Source organism: Vanacampus margaritifer, chromosome 4 (assembly GCF_051991255.1).
Source record: "Vanacampus margaritifer isolate UIUO_Vmar chromosome 4, RoL_Vmar_1.0, whole genome shotgun sequence".
Classification (NCBI taxonomy): Eukaryota; Metazoa; Chordata; class Actinopteri; order Syngnathiformes; family Syngnathidae; genus Vanacampus; species Vanacampus margaritifer.
This window is the reverse complement of record NC_135435.1, coordinates 28,633,419-28,658,629: the sequence shown is the minus strand read 5'-3', so window position 1 is coordinate 28,658,629 and position 25,211 is coordinate 28,633,419. Positions and strand designations below refer to the sequence as shown.

General features: G+C 38.0%; 1 protein-coding gene across 1 annotated transcript in view; it reads right to left on the bottom strand.

The window, feature by feature from the left end:
* The window catches only part of LOC144050785 (protein kinase C-binding protein NELL1-like), a 162,999-nt gene that overhangs the window by 24,673 nt on the left and 113,115 nt on the right, over positions 1–25,211 (bottom strand). The window contains exons 13-15 of the mRNA XM_077564368.1: positions 24,840–24,965; positions 15,226–15,348; positions 144–239 (exon numbers count right to left, since the gene is read on the bottom strand). Of these exons, the coding sequence (XP_077420494.1) occupies positions 144–239; positions 15,226–15,348; positions 24,840–24,965 (345 nt within the window). The remainder of the gene's footprint in view (positions 1–143; positions 240–15,225; positions 15,349–24,839; positions 24,966–25,211) is intronic.

The following is a 25,211-nucleotide window of genomic DNA, read 5'->3' as shown; positions in this document are numbered from 1 at the left end:
TATGTATATATATTTAAAAAAAAAACATTTATTAATTTTTTTTAATTTATTTGTTTTTTTTAAAAAAAAGGAGAAAAAAAAAAAGGAATGTGAGGGCTGTCCTCACTTTTGTAATACATTTTATGTGTCGTACTGCGTCTTACCTGTCTCGCAATATCGCCCTGTGAATCCTGAAGGGCAAACACACGTGTTGGGAGACACGCATGTTCCGCCACTCCTGCAGCCTTCTTCACAGAACGCTGGAAAGACGGAGAGAAGAAAACACTTGTTTCACACTTTCGGCTGTCTCGGAATTTACGGGTTATTTTTTTTTTAGGCAACATAAAGTCTGAAATAAATCATTTTCTTTCAAACTATTCACTCATATGCCATTCCTGCCTTAATATCTTAAATGAACGTTAGCTGTAATGGTGCCTGTTTATGAGAGAAATGCGATGTGAAGACGATGCAGACTGCCCTCGCGCTAAAATAGGACTCTTCTCTTTGCTCCGGTGACAAAACCGGGTCCGCTATTTGCTTCTTCTCCTATAAAGATACCTGCCAAAATCCAACAATCTTTACAGTATTTACCTGTAATCCACACATATGCGTGCCGAAACATCGTTGGTGTAAAATTTACAGTATTTGACAGCTAATTATACAGCAAATACTTTGTTTTTTTTACCCACAATGCACTTTGTTTTACCCATAATACATTGCTGTATACAGTTAAATACTGTAAAATTAAAAAACAAGAAAATGCTGTATTTTTTTTTTACAGTAGATTTTACAGAAATTTGTTGCAGTGTAATAATGAATATAAGGATGTTTGTAGGTCATTTAACCAAGTTCAATGAATAAAGATCTTTATACAAGCAGCCAGATGTCAAAACAGACAAGTGTGCAGTCCAGATTCTGACCTTGGATAAAACCTAATTGTTCACTCTCCTGTCTGACTCATTTCAACATGGTCAGTTGGTGCAAATCGCTGTATTCAGCCTGAAGCATTCATAATTTGGCATTTCCTCTTTCTATATTGCAATCATCTGAAAGGCATGTGCACGGTTTGTTTTTAGCGTGAAGATGGTGCGATGCCTCAATATAAGCAACAAACAGAGAAACAACAAAAAGCAGATGGTCTGTTTTTCCTTAGGAAGTCTGCCCCCCCCCCCCCCACACACACACACACACACACACGCACACACAAGATGGGGAAGATATGTCAGCGCATCTAACAAGTGTAATTAAGCCTCCACCAAAAGAGAAAAAAGTAAGGATAATTGATTAAAAGCATTCAAAACTTAAATAACCACATGAGAAGATGAGCCTTAGTGTCTCTTTAGTGTATGAGTGTTGTAACGGAAAACACATTTACATGTTGACATAAAAGTTTAATACCACATTTGAGAACGTCCCCCATTAAGAGCCTGATTGCGTCTGTACTAATAAAGCTCACATTGAAATATTAATTACTCTTATATTGACTCAATCTATCTCCAGCGCTAATTATCATTTCTCCACCATCAGCATTATGCTGCCTGTCTTTTCTAACTAATGACTTTCAAACATGGGAGGGGAAACCACAATGGCCATCGTAATACTTGTGATTCATTATTAAGTGTATCTATATGCAACTAATGAATTGGGCTGCAGTAAAATGAATGTTCAGGCTTCATTAAGTCTTGTGATTTTCAATATGTATGCTATTTTGTTCATCTTGTGATGAAGTCTTAATTATAGCAATCTGTCTTCAGCCCGCCTCCTCATCTTTACCAGGTTATGGATATTCAGTATTACTTGTTGTCAATGTGATGGACAGACATGCACTGAATTAAAATTAAACGCCGATGTGTAAACTGCTTCATGTGCGCGTGATGTTTCACAGCCGTTATTTTGTGTGTCATTTGCACTCAGTTTTAACACGTTTCCAGACAGATTCTGTCAAAAGTGTACTCGTCCCATGCTGAGTGTCAACCAGGGAGATGCTAATTGCTAAGCTTAGCAATTAGCATCTCCCTGTTAAATGTTTATGTTAAAGTTAACCAGTTTCATGTCCGTATTAGCTTAGCGATTAGCATCTCCCTGCTTGACACTCAGCATGGACATGATACTAAAATGGACAAGTACACTTTTGACAGAATCTGTCTGGAAACGTGTTATAGCGGAGCGTTAACTTTAACTTTTCATGTCCGTTTTAGCTTAGCAATTGGCATAGCTTCTCCTTCTTCTGTTTACTTTACGTCCCATAATCCTTTTGTGAGAATGATATAGTGCAGGTTCATTGCTACCATGGAGGTGATGATTACTGAAAGTGACTCCGGAATGTATGCTAGCCGCATTAGCTAGTCAGCCGACGCTAGTTGTAAGCTAGCTGGTGTGGAGTAAGTGGCACAACAGCGGAGAGCAGCACTATATTAACATGTATATTATTTCTATACATTTTTAAATATATTTTAACACTATACAGTCGATTGATCAATAATTTGTAAAAAAAAAAATAAAATAAAAATAATAAAATGAAAAAAATAAAATAAAAAAAATAACACCCACGCCCTCCCTAAGTGTCGTTCCTGACATTTTTTTTTTTTTTTTAAATCTTTCCTCTAACACTATTTCCTGAACTTCACTTCCATTTGACATGATCAGAAAGCCAAATAATAAATAATCTGCGCTACGATACTGCCCCCTTCGTTGTCACTCCTGTGACCTCCAGTTAAACTATCTTGGCGCTTAAGTGAGCCTGTTGCTGACTCGTGACTTCTCAAGACATGCTTATACTCACAGATTTGCTATTTGAGTTTCCCATTATGGGCCGAGATTGCTTTCCAGTGGGTGGTGAGAAGGAAATCACTCCACTATGCGCCATAGCTAACAGCCCCGTTCACGGTCATTGGGCATCTAAGGATCCATCTCAGAATTAGTGCCGAAGTGAAGAGTGGAAGCCAATGCGCATTCCACCCATTGCGAGAAATATCAAAAGTGCATTTTAATTAGAACATGGAAGAGAACGCAGCTAATTATGGGCTTCCACGGCTGCACAGCTCAATGATGTGACGTGTTAATGCTTTGTTAGTCTTGTGATAATGACGCTATTAAAGATTCTTTTTTTTTCTTTTTTTTAAATGGAGGCCAGTACATATTTCCATTTCTTAGTACTGGTCATTAAAACCAAAGGGACATTTTGTAAATTCAACAGACCCAAAACTTTCTGGGATTAACATTTAAAGTGGAAGTCAAGTCCAAAACGTTCTTTGTATGTGCCCCCCCCCCCCGCATAGTATTCTGATTACTTTTGTGTTTGTGGAATAATAATGCCGGGGCTTTTGCCCAAAGTGCTTCATTCTTATTTCACAATTCAACACAATATTAATAATCAGAATAAATAAAATCAAAATGTGTATATATCAAATATGAAATATACAGAATGTGGTGCCATTTATTGAGTATCCAGTCCCATGCGTATGAAGCAATGCAATATTTCAGCACAGGACTTGCATGTCACTGTGAGCCATTGAGTTTTACAATGAGTGAATAAATCAATACTTGTAAAGAAGCGCTTGGCCGCCAGTTGTTTGTACCGCCGGAGGGACAAACCGGCTGCGGGAAACAATGACCACTCCAGCTGAGGTCAGAGTCGGTGTAGATTGTATGGGCGGCTTGTAAACCTCGCTGATGGCTTTGTTCGGGCGTAAAGCGCAGGTCAACTGCCTGCGTCGGACATGACTCTTGCTGTTTGTTTACAAAAGAGTTCACCGCAAAAACACTTGAAATCATATGTGTGTGTGTGTGTGTGTGTGTTTTTGGGTTGGGGGGGGGGGGTTCTAATCATTGAATAAAAAGAGACTCATTTAGTTCTGCAGCAGCACACAAGATGATCAACTTCACACTTGAGTTTTTTTTTTATCTCCACTATCACACATATTGATTGAACTTACATGACAATAAAAAAAACCTGTGGTCAGCACAAATGAAAGATGCATTAATAATGATTTTTACCATCATAATGCATCTGCAGATGGGTTGTGAGAGCGGATGATCAATATCGCCGACATGCCAATTTAATCCGAGATTTCTTCATCACTGTGAGGAAAAATGAGCTTGACTAACATATGAATTAATATGAACATCTGCAAATCACTGCGATGTTTTATTTAATTAAATGGAAACATGAATGTAAATATTTATGAATTAAAACGAATACAACAAAATAATGTTTACATCTCATCAAGCATGCCCAAGCTGATTCCAAATGGTCAGTTGGGTTGAGGTCAAGAGTCTTGAAGTTGTCATCTTGTTCGATTGTAGACTGTGGCTGGATATGCAAAATGGCTTCTTGATATCTACAGTATGTATTAACATTTACTTCAGCCTCCTCTTTCCACCAACGGAGATAATACCCAACACCATCACAACAATCAACTGATCATACAAGCTTGTTGCTTAGTTTATAAAATCCACTACAGATGGTATGAAAGCTTGCCTCCATAAAAGCAGATGGGTGAAGAAGACAAATATGTCACAACGAAGCCATTTGTCAATTTGCAATGGAAAACACGCAAGCAAGCTGACATGTTTGTTTTTTTTTTCCTTGATGAAAGTCTGCAGTGTGGGAATATTACTTTTTTTCCTTTTTTATTTTTATTTTTAAGAACCTATTGTTATGAAATGGAAATAAATCCTAAAAATTTCATTTTTACAAATGAAATTTGCAGAATTTGGTACAAATGTTGACAAGTTCGTTAATAGCTTTGGAAATGATGAAATTATTTTTAGCCTATTATCAGGGATGTGATTTGACCAAAGTGAAATTATCTGAAAATTTAGCCGGGGGTCTGGGAGCTCATGGGTTTTCCGTGTTTTTAAGTACTTTCAATGCACTCACATGACAAAGAAATAGACAAAACAACAGCATAAATTTTCAATGTATATTGAACTATCCCATATAAAATGGCAGTTTTAGTCAACTCAAAATCAGTCACATTCAAAAACATTGGACTGCCTTTGCTTTTAAAAACTATCACTGAGAATATCATCATATCTAACTAATGTGATTACTAAGTTAGTTAAGAGTTCAAATTTCATGAACAAATAATTGTATCATGACCAAATGAAAAGTAACTCATATTAGAGCATACCACAAATGTCTTTGTTATAGCAGAAGATGTTATCTGTCGGAGTCATGTGCATACACAATGAACTACTAAAAAAAAAAAAAATCGGATTTTTTTTTTTTGGGGGGGGAGATAAAAAAAGTGGAATTCCGCGAATTAGCGGAAAAATCACATCCCTGTATTATGCTTCTTTTACAACAACATACCAATAAAGGACCCATAAGACAATGAAACTAGAGGGGGGGTATTTCACAACTCCATCCATCCAAAAACTGCATGTGACTAAACATTGCCTGGGAAACTATCCATTCCCATCACGTATGGACGATTTTATCTATTTTAATCTGTGGAAGAGTCACAGGGGCATGGAGCTATCAGAGGAGCACGAGGGAGGAACAGGGACGCCCTTGGCAGTCGGATGTGAGGAGCTTTCATAACGATGTGCTGAGCAGGACCTGCGAATCCCCACGTCCAAATCCATTATTCAAACTCACACACACACACACACACACACAGCGAAGTCGCTGACGCCACTGTTTTCACCAAGATCTGCTGTTTTACTGATAAGATGGCGTTTACTGCTGAGATGGATGATGTCGTGCTGGAATTACGCATGACACATGCTGCCAGCTTCCGGAGGACGAACACAAAACCTGAGACGCATTTTGATCCCATGAAGAGATTGTTGTCGACTTGCTTGTTTAGATTTCGTGTGTTTTTATACCAATTGAAGGACGTTCCAACATACAGAAGAAGCACATCATGTCAGCTGAGATATGTCAGTAAAAAAAAGGTATCCAAAGGAAAGGGAAAACCGTACACGCGTATTTGATCCGAATTGTGGACAGCTATTCTCTGTCTTAGAGCGGGAAAAAGGAGTCTGTGAATGATACTGACTGAGTGTCATCCAGGCATCCTGAAAGACGGCACATGGTCAAAGATGAAGGACGGATCAAGCACCGAGAGTGACAAACAATGATAGGTTGTAAAAAATTGATGACGGGAAAGAAAATCCGCTTTGAGAGAGGCTAAGGATATAAAGACAGACATTTAGACATTTGTTTCACTTGCAAAGCTAAAGATTAGGGGTGTCAAAATCAGTGCGTTCATTTTGAGTTCATTTAAAGTTCCTTTAACGCCACAAAAATTAATGACCACCCCTTACTAGGACAACCTGTACTGGGGGAATTCCAGTCGCAATGCAGCAGACATGGCCGCGTCAAAATTTTGCAGTTATAAATATAATATGAATGCATACAGTATATTTGTGGAGAGTGAGGTGAAGTTGTGTGTTACAATTTAAAAAATGTGCAGAATCCCGCAAGTTATTTCATGTTAAAGATTAGATAGCTCTTGATATAAAAAGAAAAATGCACTGAGCTGTCACCAACGTCTTACAAATGCAATTATGCCATCTAGTGGCAGAAAGATGACCTCAATACAAATCAATATCACACTCGTTTTTTTACAGTACAGTACATCTTTTTAATTTCAACTCAATTTGATGAATTCTTATGAAAAGCTACACTATCAATGAATAAAACATCAGCCATATTTCTATTATTTTAACATTTTCCCCACTTTTATGTTAACAAGAGTATCAAAAAATATTTTATTGTACATTTAGAGCAGATATAAAATTTGCGATTCATCGTGAGTTGACTACTGAAGTCATGCGATTATTTACGATTACAATTTTTAATCGCCTGACACCCTTCCTAAAGATAAACCATACTATGCCTGCTGCGCCATTGTACAGTAATACACTAGCAGTTATGCAGAAAATTATTATAATACATTATATCTATGACGGAGCTTGGATTCAAACCCACAACCTCTGAACTGTGAAGCAGATGTTGCCCATTCATGATTGCCTCCCTAAAAAGTTGGGTGAAGAGTGGGGTGACTTGTGACCAGCAAAGGATTTATCCTTTTGTTACACAGCAGCGCCATCACAGCGAGGCAGAGCCCGAACATAATTGCCTGAAATGATAATTGCCAGAAAGCATTCTTTTCTTCTTTTGCATCCGCCAATTAATCACTGCGCTTGACTCAATTAAAATACGACACGAGCTGCCATCGAGCACAGACTGCACAGCCCAGAAGCTGCGACATATTGTATTAAAATGAGATGAGGGGGAACCACCGGTACGTAAACATCAAATTAAATCCTTCAGACTTGTAAGGAAAATCGCGGCTCTACCCAACGACGACACAACTCCGCCCCCCACCCCCCCCCCCTTTCGTGCTTATCGCCTGCCACTTTCCTTCCTAAAGCAAACATCCTCCCTTGACAATTATGACTACGTTATCTTTCCTTTCTTGCTCGCTGTTACTGGTTGGGTGAAACATGCCGATTAGCTCCGGTAAGAAGACGAGAACAGAAAGAGATGGTGCTTTTGTCTCCAGATGCTTTTTTTTCGACTCGCTCCTGGTGCGAATAGACCAGCAGCCCTCGGAGATGAAATGGACCATGAACGCGACGAGCTCACTTGTTCCGCAAGTGACACCAGCTCTGCACTAGGCAGCTGATCATTAGGCTGACACTGAGACAATGTTGATCTATAATTGTTTGCTTTGTTCTGATTGTTCTGAACTCCTGCGGCCTATTTGTCGTGTTGTGACTCAATGATATGGCAAGTGACACAGTGGCGACCCTTTTCTCCACATGAGAGCTGCACTACAGCAAAAAAAAAAAGAAAAAAAAAAGGACGGTGTGTTTTAACGCCTCATTTTGTCTCAATAGCCAGATAATCAATCACTGTAAAATATTTTCTTTCCATGAACAGCATGTTTTGCTTTCATCCTGCCTGCCTGCCAGTTATTGCATTCGGAGCCAACTGCTTTCTCAAATTGGACATTTTTGCAAAACAAGGTGAAGCTCTTTTGAGGTGGACGAGCAACACAATACCAAGAGCAGGGGAATCTATACGTCTCTATTGTTGAAGGGCCAAGTCATTACTGTACCTACGTAAATAGTATAATCATCATTCAAAAGTTCACGTGGGAACAAAACTGGGCTAGTCTAGATGCACACAGAGTTATTGTGGCAAATGCATCTGGACCCCCTTGAGAATATGAGCCAAAGACTCAGACATCGAGAAGTGGAATTGTCCCATTGAGAGCCACATTACACATCCATTACGGAAGCATTTCTAAAAAAAATAAAATTAAAAAATATAATAGCTTTACTCTGCTTGAAAGCCTCAAACTGTCACATATATGAGCAAATGTACAGACTGGGATGCATTATCATCAACAGAACTTTTCTTTAGGGGATTTTGTGAACATTGGGGGCTGAACCCGGGTTTGAATCTCAGCCGTTCCGAAAACATGGAATGGGATAATTCATTCATTGCACATATCACGAGTACAGAGCAGCGAAATTCACTCCACAGTCACCAAAAAAAAAAAAAAAAAAAGATAACCAAAGACCAATAGAGAAAGACAGCACTAAAAGCCTGATAAGTCGTCAGCTGTTTTTTTTAAGATGAAAAACAAAACATAAGGTGCTATCAAAGTTAAAGCATTAACTAATTAATTAATCACAAAAATATTGCCTTAATTATCTATTAACAGATTAATCCCACTATTAATTTTGACTGCAGATGATCCTTTAGCTGACAGCAGATGGTTACGTTAAAGGTAGCACAGGTTGTGTTTGAGCAATAAACAAAGCTACATGCATTCAAGTAAAGCATTTAATAAATGTTTGACATTCAGAATATTTGTTCATGTTGAACTACTGCGGTCATTTTTCTTTTTCTTTTCTTTTCTTTTTTTATTTATTTTTAAATTTTTATTTTTCTGGTGTGCACGAAGAGAAAAAAAAAAGGAGAAAAAAAATATTATTTTTATTTTCAAATTGTGCAAGTAATTAACTGATGCAGTGGATCAAAAATGTTGAAGACGTCCTCATAACATTAAATGTCCAAAAAAAAAGTACATAACAGGTGGTCTTTAAATTTGCCGGGCAAAAAATGTCAATAAAAAAGCGATTCATCAAAATTCGAAGATGTGATTAATCTGATTTAAAATGTTATCGTTTGACAGCGCTAAAAAAAAAAAATAATAATAATAAAACGCCCCAAACTGTGCTCGTATAAGAGAGGGGTACAGTATGAGTTTGGAAAAAAAAAACTCAGCAAACCTAGTTGAAAACAAACAAAACAGTCTCAAAGTGCATCTTAGACGAATTAAAAACTGTGAAATGTCAGTAGGTGTGAATGTTAATGCTTGTTTTGTATATGTAGGTGCCCCACAATTGGCTGGTGACGCGTGCACGAGCCAACTGGGAAAGGCTCCAGTTGAGCCAGAACCCTAATGAGGACAAGCGTTATAGCAAATTGATGAATAGAGTGTGGCCCATCTCCTTTCCCAAAAATACAATAAAAGCTGAATGATGAAATCATTCTTGGAAAAAATATACGACCCCTTAGCATGCCATTCAGGTAGCAACAGAGGAAACTTTTTTTTTTTTTTAAAGGCTTCACAAATGAAGGCTGTGCATCACCTGCTCGGCCAATGACACGTTTTTTTGCCTGTGACATCTGACTTAGCCTTGCTGGCTGTGCGGACACATTGCTCAATTCTGGCTAAACACACTTCTTTTGTCCTATTAATATTAACAGCGACAGACAGAGGAGCACTGGTCGCACTCAGACTAATTCCCTCAGTCCTGCGGGGGATGCAGTGATGTATGAGGCCAATGAAATGGGAGGCACAGGTCGATTGGCCAACACTGTCGCCATCACACAGTAATGAGATCTCAGGGGGAGGAGGGGGGGGAGAGGCCTCTTCCTACAACTCCTTGCTTGAATTATACTAATTGGCCAGAATAGGATAGGAAGTCATGAGAAGTTTGGGGGACATTAACATTACATAAAAAATGGTTTTGTCTGGCTTAAAAAATACACAAAATCCATGGATATTTTTGTCTTTTTTTTTTTTTTTTTGGGGGGGCAATGACATTTTAATTCCAGTTGTTTTCGCATTGAAACAAACATCACGTTGCCACGGCAACAGCAGTGGACAAAATAGGAAAGTTGTGCTTTTATTTTGAATCCATCCATATTTAGTCATATGCTTGTTTGGTATTTCAATATGCAATAATGGCTTGGCATCAGGTTTGTTTCATGTCACAGATGCAGAATTAATTCAGTTTTTTTTTTTATGTTTACAAAAAACGATTTGCACTACACACATTTTGAAATCATTTATTACACATGTTTGTATATTGATTGATGATTTACTTGATGTGAAGAGATATTGAATGTTATTGTTGCATTTAGTTCACCTCTGTGTTTATTTTTCTTTTCTACACACTCAGAAATATTTCAAGCCTAATTTAAGATTTATGTAATTTTTTACATGACATTAATTCCTATATACTTTTTTTTTTAGATACTTTTAACACAAACCTACCAATTAAACCCTATATGACACATATTCATTAGTCTAATAAAGCATATTTATTTGGAATTCGTAATCCTCATGTTTATGTATTTAGTATTAATAAAGTATAACTACTCTAAATTAATAATAATGAGAGTATTTATTTAAAATGCATAAAGTATATTGTTTGACTTGCATAATAATCAGGTAGGTTATCTATACATGATAAATATACCGCTACGAGAAAAACACTTTTGTCCACCCCCCGAATTTTATTTTATTTTTTTTACATTTGTATGTTCTTGGGTTGAAACTGAAAAAAAAAGGAATTATACTTTATTAATACTAAATACATAAACCTGAGGATTATGCATTCAAATAATAGGCTTTATTGGACTAATGAATATGTATCATATAAGTTGTATTTGGTAGGTTTGTGTTAAAATTATCTTAAAAAAAAAATATATAGTTTGTTTTGTTTTTTACAATTGCACAATAATATACCATACTGTGGCCTTAATAAAGTGAAGATATTGTACCATGAGATTTTGACATTGTTGCATCCTGTAACTAAAGGAATGCAGATACCCACATGCCCATGATTGCATGTTTTTCCGTAATCCATAATGGGGCAATGGTGCATATCTAATTAATTCACCAAGCCTGCCAACATTACACTCTAGAGCTAGTAATAAACAAAGTACAGTATTTTCAGATTTGTGTAGGATTAGGGTTAGGTATTGACTATGAACTGCACTGTTCTACAAAATTAGAAAGGCCACTATTCCACATGATACTTTTCCAAATAGTGTTTGTCACCAGCACACATTAGTAAGTTCCCACGTTTCATATTCTTCCGCAGTTATTCTGAATATCCATCTTTTTAATCTTGTGTTTCCCTCATTTGCACTTTGCCGATGACTCCCAGAATGAAAAACGCGCCGTTAGCTAAACAGACAGGCTGCATATTACCTTGACGTAGTTGGTGCGTGCGCATATGAGCTTGGAGACATTCCAGAGGCAGAAAATGGATGCAAAGCATTTTGCAAATTGCATTGATCTGTCCCAAGACCTTTTTTTTTTTTTTTTTTTGCAGCCCGCTTCCTACCTGCTACACATCTTAATGCCTGTGTGACACCAGCGTGGAGGCGGAGTTTAGTTGGATAGACCTACTTTGTCACTAACACCAACTTTGAATTTACTGCATGTCATACTTTGTCTATTTCATTTTTCTTTATTTCGTACCTGTTTGCATCTATCATTGACAAAAAATGTATTTTGTAATTATCTCTTTGACTGCCAGACGTTTTCAGAAAAGGGATGCCGTGGGTGCCAGCCGATTTAAGCATTTTTGACTGATCTTTCAAGGTCCACAGAAAATTATGTGTTTGGACTATGGAAACACACATACTACCAAATGAAAGATTCAAAGACTCTCATCTTTCATCAGAAAAAAAAGTTTGTTTCTACCTTATTCCGTTTTTCAGTAATCAACAATAGAAAATGGTTAGTTTCACCTCTGTTTTGAAAAAAAAACGTATTTTAACGTCTTTGGCACTACTCCATAGGATTTTACTCAACGTTATTTAACGTTTTTGGCAGTCAAAGAGTTATTTGTAATCTGCCATATTTTACTTTTGAAAAGAGCTCATCAAATGTAAGGGGGGAAAAAAAGTGCACTGATTTGCACAGTAATGATCTTAGCTGTGTTTAAAAATCACGGTAAGAAGAATCTCATCTGGTGATTCATCATAACCGCTGTCCCACGATGGAGCACATTTTGCGAAATCACACCCTAATTAATGATACGTTCATCTTTGGATGACGGCCAATCGTGAATCGTGAAATTTTCACGAACGGCTAATTATGAGAGCGTGTTATTGCTTTACTTGCTAGTTAAACTCAGTACATTAAAGACGGTCAAAATCACTTTAAAGCCTTGCGGGTGGCTTTTTTTATTCTTCAATGTTATTTTGTATTCTAATGTGACTGCAAATCAACGGACTAACTTTGTTTATGTTAAACCTTTTATGACAAGTATAATTCTCCCGGCGTACGGGAGGCATTTGAATATGTAACGGTATATTGGGAATGAGTTTCAGGGACACAATCACCATATTAATCAGATTCAGCCTTCCCAGGTTTCACTTGGATACTTTGTTTGCAAATACCCCCCCCACTAGGAATTAAAGCTCAAAAGCCACTCCAAATGTTATATCCCACTTCTAAAATGTATCGTTTGAATCCATCCATTCATTGTCTGCACTGCTTCCCCTCACAAGGGTTGTGGGCGAGCTGCAGCCTATCCCAGCTGACTTTTCTCCCGTGAATCATTAGCATTTTAATCACTCTTTGAATATACAGTACAGTAATGACTTCATTTTAATATCATTAACACATTTAACTCCCGCAGTTGGATCATTTTTATACCAGGAAACATTTAGCTACAAAACAATATATCAGAACACTCTCGTCTTGCTGTCATAAGATAATGCATCTCTTGTATTAGAGATGTTATTTCTCAAGAGATGTTATTTTTTATATGGCAAGGACCAAGCTTTAGAGCACTAAAAAAAAATGTAGTATATTTTTCAACTTCCAGGCTCCGTAGACAGTGTTGTCTACAATAGAATCAGGTAAAGAGAGAGAGAGAGAGCGATGATGGACCTGTGTGATGTTCACTGTGCATCGGGGAGTTCAAACTGTGAGAGTTGCCTGCGTGGAGATGGGCTGCCAAACCATTAATGACTCATCTCAGACATCCACGAGGGCGCTACGTGGACGGCGAGATGAACCATGGCTGTGTTTCATCCCTCATCGCTGTTTGCCAAACGTCAGCGCAAACACACTGGTAAATATAGAGGAGGGAAGGGGCGGGGCATGCGGAGTGTGGGTGAGTTAACACGAATGTCAGAGGACATCTGAAGCTAAAATGCTGCTTGGATCAATTAGTTATTTTGACGTAATATTATTCCATTAGAAAGCAGTCGAAAAAAGGGACAACGTCAAATTTTGTCAAAAAAGTACCTGACTCCAAATCAGCAAAACAAATGATGGCGGAACCCCGATGTTAACTTATTAAGCTGCCTTTGAAAAGTAGCCAGACAGCTCTTGCCAACCTATATCGGGCGCTCACTTAGCGGCTAGCTAGTAGCCACTACCACAAAGCGCCGCATTCTACAACGTCAGGGTCATTACTCCCCCCCCCCCCCAGCACCCTTAATTAGTAATTGGACATGATTTCAAGATGACTTTTTGTTGATGTTGGTGGCAACAGTTTGTGATGGCAATTTAAACTTATGCTGGGCTCAGTAGTAGTGCACTCCCGTCATCTCGATCGTTTTGTGTAAGGTGATAATGTTAGTTTTTTTTTTTATGCATCACTTCTTGTTGAAATTGGGTCACTTTCTGTTGATATTAGGCCACTTCCGGGTCCCTTCTGTTGATATCACGTCACTTCCTGTTGAAATCAGGTCACTTTCTTTTTTTTTTCTCTCTCTTTCTCTTGAGAGAGCTCAGTATTGTTCATTCGGTAATTTTACCGATTCGACATGTCATCATCATTGCTCTCTTTTTTATTTTTTTTATTTTGTATGTGCGTGTGTGTGCATGTGTGCGTGCGTGTGTGAGTGTGTACTCATTCATACACCTAAAACCTATTAAAAATCCCATACCGCTCACCTAAACCGAATACTTCAGAATCCAGCTAGAGTCGTGAGGTTGTCAGGAGACCCGAGGAACGATCAAAGAAAATAAAGGAAATAAAGGAAATCAGGTCACTTCCTATTGATATTAGGCCATTTCCGGGTCATGTCCTGTTGAAATCAGGTCACTTCCTGTTTATATTAGGACACTTTCAGGTCACTTCCTTTTGATATCACGTCACTTCCTGTTGAAATCAGGTCACTTCCTGTTGATATCATGTCACTTCCTGTTGATATCATGTCACTTCCTGTTGATATCATGTCACTTCCTGTTTATATCAGGTCAATTTCTGTTGAAATCAGGTCACTTCCTGTTGATATTAGGACACTTCCAGGTCACTTCCTTTTGATATCATGTCACTTCCTTTTGATATCAGGTCACTTCCTGTTGAAATCAGGTCACTTCCTGTTGATATTATGTCACTTCCTGTTGATATCATGTCACTTCCTGTTGATATCATGTCACTTCCTGTTGAAATCAGGTCAATTTCTGATGAAATCAGGTCACTTTCTGTTGATATTAGGACACTTCCAGGTCACTTCCTTTTCATATCACGTCACTTCCTGTTGAAATCAGGTCACTTCCTGTTGATATTATGTCACTTCCTGTTGATATCATGTCACTTCCTGTTTATATCAGGTCAATTTCTGTTGAAATCAGGTCACTTCCTGTTGATATTGGGACACTTCCTTGTCAGTGTCTACAGTATGCATACATCATACAGACATTGCTTAAAAAAAAAGACCATTTATGCCTTTCCTTGCTCCATCTGTGTGATGATGAACTTCCAAACCAATTAGGCGCTTCAATGGTGCTTAGATGGTCAACAGAAGGCAGCATGAGCGCTAAGGGGCATGAGGCACACCTGTGGAAAACGCTCAATTTTTCAATCATCAGTCTGGCCTCAGTGGCCTGGTAAGGTGAGGACTGAACCACGCCGTCAAAGATGTTACTACGACGAGCGAGACATGCGATCCCTCCCAATTGGTGGTCTGTATTTACATGGCCGAGGGGATATTCCAGGCTAGGAACTTACCTCTGCAGATGGTGCCATTCCCAACATAGCCTGGCTTGCAGGTGCACAGGTGTCCCCGAATGGTGTTGGTGCAGATGGCGTTCTCATCGCATGAGTTCTGACTACTGGCGCACTCGTCATGTTCTGGAAGAGAGACAGATAAAGGAAGAGCCCTGCAGTCAGAGCGGTTGTGTGTGTGTGTGTGAAACTTCCCATGAGCAGTAAACAGTTTGGATTGGACTATGCCATTCGAACGTATTGAAAAAGTCATCAAGCTAAGTTGTTTGAATGGCTTGATAAAGTTGTTCGAACATATTGATAAAGTCGTTTGAATGTATTGGCGAAACTTAGGCCAAATGATAAAAACAGCATTTTTTGGTTGTGTTGTTGTTTTTAGCATTTAGCGTACATTTCACCAAATACGTTTGAATGTCTTAACCAAAACAAATTCATCAAAAACAAATTTATCAAAATGTTCAAACAACTTCATTAAAATGTTCAAAGGTCTTCATCAAGATGCAATTGTGGCATAACCCTGCGGCATTATGGGAAAATAGTAAATACCCCATGGCATGTTTTTAGCATTTGACTTACATTTTACCAAACACATTCGAATGGCTGAATCAATATGTTTGAACGACTTTACCAAAATGTGTCAAGCCCGACAAGGATTTTTCCAAAGCTGTTTCTTAACTACAAACCTACAGTGAGTCAAAAATATGACTGATCGGTTTCTCCCCCGAATCATTTCACGGTAAAAAGAGAATCCCACAAGCAAGTTTATACGATTCAACACTGCAACATGACGTACCTGCAGTCAAGCCGCGTTTTTAAACATAGGCAGATAAAATAAATTCACCCTTCATTAATTGTATCATCTAATCATTGAATTGGCCTGCTGTGTTGTTTCAAATTATGCTTCAACTCCGCTAACGAGATAACAGACTTGTCAAGTCGTTGTTTGCAATACTGATTAGGAATCGAGTCCCCCATTTGCGACACACATGGAGAGTGTGACTTTCTGCACACGCACGCTTTGTGTTCGCCGCAAATCCACGGTCGTGTTCGTGGTGCACATCAACCACGACATGTTCCACGAATGAGCCGTCCTGCTGAGGCTGTAGTGCGAAGGACCTGCGGCCACCGCATTGCTTAAATAATGTGGAAAGTACGTCCAAAAAAAAAAAAAAAAAAAAAATCAAACGTAATTAATCATTTCAACATAATTAAAACAGCATAAAGAATTCTAATCAACCAATCTAGATTATAAATATGGCATTCATTCATTTTAGGTAACATGGTTAGTGCTTCAAGTCTTTCCACTGAGACTAATTGACTCGCAGTTGACGATTTCCAATTAGAATATGAAGTCATTTCAGATTATTAGGCAAAACACATTAAAAATAAGACAATTACTTGATAGCTGTAGCTGCGACTGGCATAAAAATGCGATGGTCCAAGAATATTGTCTTATATCTGCACATGAAGTCTTTTCGGCGTTAAAGCTCTCTCCCGAGGCAGCCATCGCTTCTCTTCGGGCGCACGCTCCTCATGAATATGCAGTTTTGGTGAGATTCATGACTAATACAGTTTCCTTAATTAATGAGTGGCATGCATAAAGCCCCGCAGCAACAGGCAGAAATAATTTAGCTTTTGTCTTCCCAATGAATGCTCTCTATATTGAGGTAAAACAAATAATAATGTCAAGAGATGTGGAGGAATGTTTTAGTTTATATAATTGTACTGTATATTAAAAGTAGGCTGCATTAATGGTGACACATGGAGCGTTTTGTGACAACTTAGCGCTTTCCTTTCTTTTCTTTGGTCCTTCCTCGGGTCTCCTGACGGCCTCACGACTCTGGCTGGAAGTGTTCGGTTTAGGTGAACGGTATGGGATTTTTTAATAGGTTTTAGGTGAACTAATGAATACACACACACACACACACACATACATACACATACTCACCCACATACAAAAAAATAAATAAAAATAAAATAAAAAAATAGAAAATAAAAAAGGAGAGCAATGATGATGACATGTCAAATCGGTAAAATTACCGAATGAACAATACTGAGCTCTCCAGAAAAAGCAAAAAAAAAAGCAAATGAATGTTTCACTTTCCTTTCTTTTCTTTGATCCTTCCTCAGGTCTCCTGACAACCTCACAACTCTAGCTGGATTCTGAAGTATTCGGTTTAGGTGAACGGTATGGGATTTTTTAATAGGTTTTAGGTGAACTAATGAATACACACACACACACATACACATACTCACCCACATGCAAAAAAATAAATAAAAATAAAATAAAAAAATAAAAAATAAAAAAGGAGAGCAATGATGATGACATGTCAAATCGGTAAAATTACCGAATGAACAATACTGAGCTCTCCAGAAAAAGAAAAAAAAAAGAAAATGAATGTTCACTTTCCTTTCTTTTCTTTGATCCTTCCTCAGGTCTCCTGACAACCGCACAACTCTAGCTGGATTCTGAAGTATTCGGTTTAGGTGAACGGTATGGGATTTTTTAATAGGTTTTAGGTGAACTAATGAATACACACACACACACACACACATACACATACACATACTCACCCACATACAAAAAAAATAAAAATAAAAATAAAAAATAAAAAAGGAGAGCAATGATGATGACATGTCAAATCGGTAAAATTACCGAATGAACAATACTGAGCTCTCCAGAAAAAGCAAAAAAAAAAGCAAATGAATGTTCACTTTCCTTTCTTTTCTTTGATCCTTCCTCAGGTCTCCTGACAACCTCACAACTCTAGCTGGATTCTGAAGTATTCGGTTTAGGTGAACGGTATGGGATTTTTTAATAGGTTTTAGGTGAACTAATGAATACACACACACACACACACACATACACATACTCACCCACATACAAAAAAAAAATAAAAAATAAAATAAAAAAATTAAAAAGGAGAGCAATGATGATGACATGTCAAATCGGTAAAATTACCGAATGAACAATACTGAGCTCTCTCCAGGGGAAAAAAAACAAAAAAAAAACGTTTTTTTGTGCTAGACAAATTGACGTTTATACCCGCATGAATCTTATGCCGCTTTCATATTTATAATGTCACATGTAGTCTAACAAAGGAGTAAATGTATCCATTTGTACGTGTACAGTATGTTTGTTTCACAGGATTACGACGACGTCGCCAGTTGATATTTATCCAATTTATGTTTCATAAGACTTGTCAGAAATATTCCAGGATTTGCGTCACAAAAGATATTTTCCAAACCCAAGTGATAAACTATGAGTTTCACTCCTTCACTGTGGGTCAGAAGATCAACAGAGAAAAGTTGTGGTTTAATTTGAAAAGCATCATAAAAGGCAAGAGTCCTGAAAGTACTCTGACACACCTCGTCTTGGCCAACAAAAAAAAAAGCGAATACACTCTGGAGCTTTGAAAGTCGGTACAGAGAAAAAAGATGTTCGTGAAGTGCAACAATAAAGCATTATGAAAGAAATGGCCTCACTAGGCTGCAGTGATTTGCATTCAGGGCCGTCCAGTTAAAAAAAAAATGTGATAGCATCTCTTATACCTGCAAATATGAGCCTGTGTTTATATAGATTAGCATTTTAACACGTTCTCGTCACATTGTGACTGAAAAATAAATGACTATTATCATTATTGTTAAAAAATACTTTGAAAGCAGCATAATATGATATGCTAAGTGAAACGTTCATAATATATAATATAATACAGGAAAACAAGCTGAAGTCTTAAGGAGGACATCATGACCTTACTCAGCAATGAGCAACTGCGGCGTAAATGTTTTTGGCAATGACAAACAAAACCAGCGTGTAAAATCCCAGCATGTTTTGCAAGTCGCTTGTGTTGGGGCTAATTAGTGACGATTGCACACACCGATTGCAATATCGGGCTCGGACATGTCGACGCGACCCTCGGGGCTCTCGGGCTAATGTGAAATGGAAGATCATCAAAATCTCAGGCAGTTTATTTTCCATTTCACAAACAATCAACAGTTCACAAATCAGAGGTTGGGCACGTGTCCCCCCGATCACAACAACCATTGCTCGTTTTCCTCCCTTCCTTACAAATTAATCACAAAGTGTAATCATAATCACTTTTCGTATATCGAGCAAATATTTAAATCTTCAATTAGCAAATGTACATGATTTTTTTTTTTTTTTTGCAACAGCCATTTGAAGTAATTTGCTCCCAAAAGTTTCTGTTTCCTTATATAATTGTATTGTTAGCATCTCGAGGACCCCCCCCCCCCCCCAAAAAAAAAAAAAGCATTTACAGTATTTAATTTGCTAGCGTAGGACTTTGTACAGCTCGGGGGGCTATGAGAGAGTTGCTTCAGCTGCTGCATTATGCATTAATGAAAGCATGTCACATTAATGTGTTCTGTCAGTAAACACGCAGCGTGCATTTTATTCCCGGTGTCTCGGTGTATTCACCCACGGGAAAATGGAATCGATGCGTCTCTAGAGAGCGCGACATGAAGCTTTCTGCACAGCAGTGTCACACGGAGACAGAAATCACCGCGGACGGGTATACGGCTTTCTAGTAAGTGGAGAGGGATTCTTGCATCAAACCTTTATGAGGAGGCTAAATATAAACACTGGCCTCTACAGAGACAATTATAAATTGATGAAAACTTAGGTGACTCCTGCCCAAACCATGTTTGATGGGCTTATTAAAATGGCTGCTCCCTCGCTAGCTTTACAACGTGACCTCCATCTTTGAAAAGTATACAGGGAGGGTTGCCAAGGTTACCGAGCTCGTCACACCTGAGCTCAACATTCATTATGTGTATAATTGGAAATGGATTTGATTACATTTTCATTAAACCAATGTGTCTGCAGGGGGGACTGTGGCCTTCCAATGTTGGAATTTCGAACAGTATGCATACTAGCACAGCATGCACAAAATGATTGGCAGCTGCTTTTCATCATATGCTATAACCGAGCTTGAGCATTTTGCATATGAGCTACTGGTTAGGGAAAGAATTGGACTATTGATCAGCCCTGTGTAGACAAGGAGAGCGAGGCTACATCACATGTGTGACATCATACATGTCTAATTAAACGGTCATCCAAGAAAAAGCCAACACTAAATTTATCAAATTAAATCAATACAATGCCACGCAAGCAAAAGCAAACAGGCTGTGTGCTGAAATTGATCTGGAAAAAAATATAGATCAAGGAACAACTGTCTACTGATTAGTTTAAACTTTTGAGTTTTAGGGAATGCGTTGATGACATTTTATTGAACGTTTTGTTTGTCCCCAAAGTCAGCAGGTCCGATTATTTCTATCTTATAGTTTGTAGCCTCGCTGCTTTTTCGTCTTCCACTTTGTGATTTCAGTTAGTCTGGACGCCCTGTGGCACCATGCTGCCTCTCACAGGTCAGTCTTGGTACTACAACAAGACATCTGCTTTTGGCAAGCGGACTTGAGCGATTGTCGATGGAAATGATGTCAGTGATCCCAAGTGCCTCTACACTGTAAAAGCAGTAAGCACATAAAGTACATGAAGAGGAAAACATATCACGCTTGCTATGAAATGTAAGACAGGTACAAAGCGATTTTATTATAAAGATCTGAATCATCAAATGTTGTTTCTATATATACAGCAATTATTTTCAAATGTTTTTAACTCATTCACTGCCATTGACGGTTATAGACGTCAAAATTCATTTGAACTATTTCCATTAGTTTCACATTTGTTTCCACTTTTGTTAACAAGAGTATGAAAACCTAGACTTTTTTTTATTGTACATTTAGAACAGGTATAAAATGTGTGATTCATCGAGAGTTAACTAGAGAAATCATGCAATTAATTACGATTACAAATTTTAATTACCTGACGCCCCTCATTTTTAATAATCTTTTCTATTTACATTTTTTTAATTATTACATTTTTTTTAATGATCTTTTCTATTTAACAAAATATTTTAATTATTGTTTCAAATTTTTAATAATGTATTTTATAAAGTAATTTTATATTTTTAATTTTGAATCTTTTCTTTAAAAAAATTATTGTAATTATTATTTTTTACATTTTCAATAATCTTTTCTATTTAAAAAATATAGAAAAAAAATTATTTTAAATATTTTCTTTAAAAAAAATACGTTTTTTTTTAAAATAATCTTTTCTTTAAAAAAAAGATTATAAAAAATTTGAGGTGTCTGGAGATTAAAATTGACTACTGTAGTTAACTAACGATTAATCACAAACTTTATATCTGTTCTAAATGTAAAATAAAACTTTTTTTTCTAGGTTTTCATACTTTTGTTAACAAAAGTGGAAAAAAATGTTAAACTTATAGAAATAAAGTGAATTTTTGACATCTATAGCCGTCAATGGCAGTGAAACCAGACAATAGTTGGGCGGGGGGAAAAATAGCCCGTTCTCTTAATTATAACTGTAAATTTAAGCCTCGTCATCTGCATAATGCAGAACACAATTGTAAAAGCTATCACAAGATACAACGCACTGCGGGAGCTGGGCATTTTCCACAATCACAGATGGCACATCGCTATTATCCACCAACACATGAAGTCGGGGATCATAATGACCCTTCCACAGGGGAAATCATTTGTGTTCGGCCGGCACTGAATCATAAAAGTGAGCGTAAACACCATTCATTATCCCTACTTCTGCCAATTGGCCTCTACTGTATATTGCATACACAATTCAATATGAATCGTTACATGAAAGATCTTTTTCTCTATATTTCTATGAATAACTAATCATTGAGAGTACTGACTCAAAAAATGTGAGCTTTATAGTATCGCAGAGACATTTTAGGCCCTGCTCATCAAATAAATTAGGATATTGCAGTTTATAGTAGGACTACATTTCCCATGATTTTTTAGAAAAAGCAGGAAGTAATTCTAGTTCCGATCACACCTGCTAGGTAAGTCCGTCCAGCTACCGATTAGATGCGGATGCTAACCAGAACGCAACCATGAGTTTATCGTATGAATCGCTATGACAACTGAGTGATAGACATACACACGGCAAAAAAACGGGACGCCGGGACGGGACCTGCGTAATATCGGGTCAAAACAATGAGGTTGGCAAAATCAGATTTTTTTCAGAAAGACAATAATCCCAAACCACGTTCTGCACGTGTAACAACAGTGTGGCTTTGAGGTTCACACAGAGGGCAGATGCCCCGTGAGCTTGGGGCCCACGTGGTGCCATTCAATGATTATTTTTCCTCCATTTTACCCCGAGATACCGGCCCACAATTTAGAAGGAGCAGCCCATTAATCCATTTACAATATGGAGAGCAAACTGAACCAATACACATGATGGGTGGTCAGGAATCCAAATGTCAGGGCCGATTATTTGTGCCAGTCCTGTTTCATAGCAAAACAGTGTGAGCACTAGAATGGACTGCCAGCAGTCCAGACCCGTCAAACATGGTCAATGAGTGGCACATTAGAGTGAAAAATATGACAACGGACACTACGGACTGTTGAGCAACTCAAGTTGTACATCGGGCAAGGATGGCTTCACCAATTAGTGTCTTCATTTCCCAAACGCTTGTTGTGTTGTTAAAAGGAAAGTGAAGTAACGTCAACACATGCAAACCATAGGTCCCAAGTTCATTAGAATATGGGGTTGTATGGACTTTAAAATAGTTATATTATTGTATTCATAATGAATAAACAATGAACTGTGAACTATATAAATGCGTGTGCGAGACCACATCCTGACAATGTGGAGCCGAACCTCACCCTTCCTGCCACTGTGTTGATTTCTCTGTCCATTCCCTGTTTCCCCTGAGCCGCTTGCCTGCTTCCATAGAGGTGAAATCAAGTGGAACCACAATTACTGCGGCTTCCTATTGTTTACAGGGCACTGTCAGCGCAAAGGACAGGCCCTTCAGCAAGGCAGATGATAAAAGAGAGAAATAGCAAGAGATAACGTCCAATAGCATTTTATACCCCAGAGGAACAAACTATGCACTGGATTTTGACCCACAGAATATTGTGTTCTATTGCTATAAAAACATGGAACCTACCAAAAGCAAGATTAGAGTATTTTTCTATGTGTTTCTGTTTTGCAGCAATTAGCATTAGAATATAGCTAAGTTTCATCATTATTACAATTCTGTTTAAATCTGTGGGGGAAAAAAACAGCTTTTTTTTTTTTTGCAACATGGCCCTGGTTGAGCTCTTATACACTGCTGTCACCTGCTGGCCGTTTTTGTAATAACTACCATTGCTTCAACTGTTCTCTTCAGTTCAGAGGCCTTCTGGATGCTCTAGCATAAATAAATAAATAACATTTAAAAAAAAACATATAAATACGTCTTTGGGACACTGATAATATTTAAAATAAAATGTATTTATACGTTGTTGTTTTTTTGTGAGCAAATGAGTTAAATACACTCATGTGGAGCACCGACGTGCAATATGTGTACCGTGGCTCATTTTTGGTTCCATGTAGCAAACGCGAAGGCCTTTTGCATACGCAAGAGGATTTATCTTTAGGAGCGCATGTCGAGTGTTTGCGCTGCTCCGAGTCAGCAGCTCAAGACACTTTACAAGCTGTAAAATAGATTGATTGTCCACGGAACCTCATCTTTGCAAGCCTGCCAAGTCCAGGCTAATTAAAGTACACTAAAGGATGGGGGGGGGGGGGATGGGGGGGGTGCAGTAACGAAGAACTCTAAACTGACAAAGTAACCTAACTACGGGGCCGTGCTCTCTATTATTACACGGCTTGACAATCATCGGGACAAAGAAAAACACAGTATTTGTTGATCAGGGCATGATATTTTTAGTCTGCATAATAACTGCGGACAAGCTGAATGACTGCAATCATTTCTCTCTTTTAGAATCCATACGGGCTCAGGCAGCCTTCAACGGATGCATTCATCAAAATCAACGATTTCATTTCAGATAACAAATGATTCGTAATCACAGTCGCAGAGTCCATGATGTGATATTATTCTGGCCGGAGTCAACAATTTTCTACCCGATGTCAGAATCTCACTGCAGGCGGTTGCCCGTTTTTGTGACTACAGCTGTTACGCGTGGTCGCGGTAGTTGACCTGCTTTTCTCTGCCGGCCACTATTGAGACCTCCCTCCTTCTCCTACCTGTTGCTGCAGCACCTGAGGGCAATCAGCACGCAGGTGGAGAAGCTACGGAGGAGTTTGTGCGGAAGCGAACGGCACACTTTTCTTTTTCACAGATACAAAGCACACGGCAGGAAGTTGTAGGTGAGAAAATAAAACATTTTCCTTAGGTAGGCAGTTTCTTTTTTTTTTTTTTTATCTATAGCGGACATAAAAAGTCTACACACCCCTGTTCAAATGGCAGGTTTTCATGATGTATAAAAAAATCAAAAATTATGTTGTATCTGTTTTATATTTTTTTGCCATCAGTTGTATTTACATATATTATTACCATTATTTTTTTTTCATTTTCTCCAATTCTCCATTCTCTCTTCTCCAACAAACCAGACCAGACTGAATTTAAGGAACAATTAAAGAACCAATCTGCAGGAAAGAGGCTGCAACTTGACTCACACGATAAAAAAAATCCATCTTAAAATAAGGAGTGAGTCACTGCGGCTCTTAAAAAAATGCGAGAATCCCAAACAAACAAACCTACCGGTGCAGGAGTATTCGTCCACTCGGGTGAAGCCTGGCAAACAGTCACAGCGATGGCTGCCGGGCAGGTTGACACACACCGTGTTGGACTGGCAGTAATGCATCTGGGTTGCACATTCGTCAATATCTGAGAACAAAAGACGGCAAATACAGTTGATTAAAATGATACTAAAAGTTGATTGCGCTTTCATAAAAGTTCGTTAAGTCTCACATCCCCAACCTCTACTTCAAGCGCAAGCACCAACTTCATCATCAATAACTCCCAAATTAGCACGGTTAGCTCATAAAAATATGGTTAAAAACAAGGCTGATACTTTTTTTTTTTTAAATTTTCAGCAGTAAAAAGTTCATATTTTGTCCAGAATGAATTTGA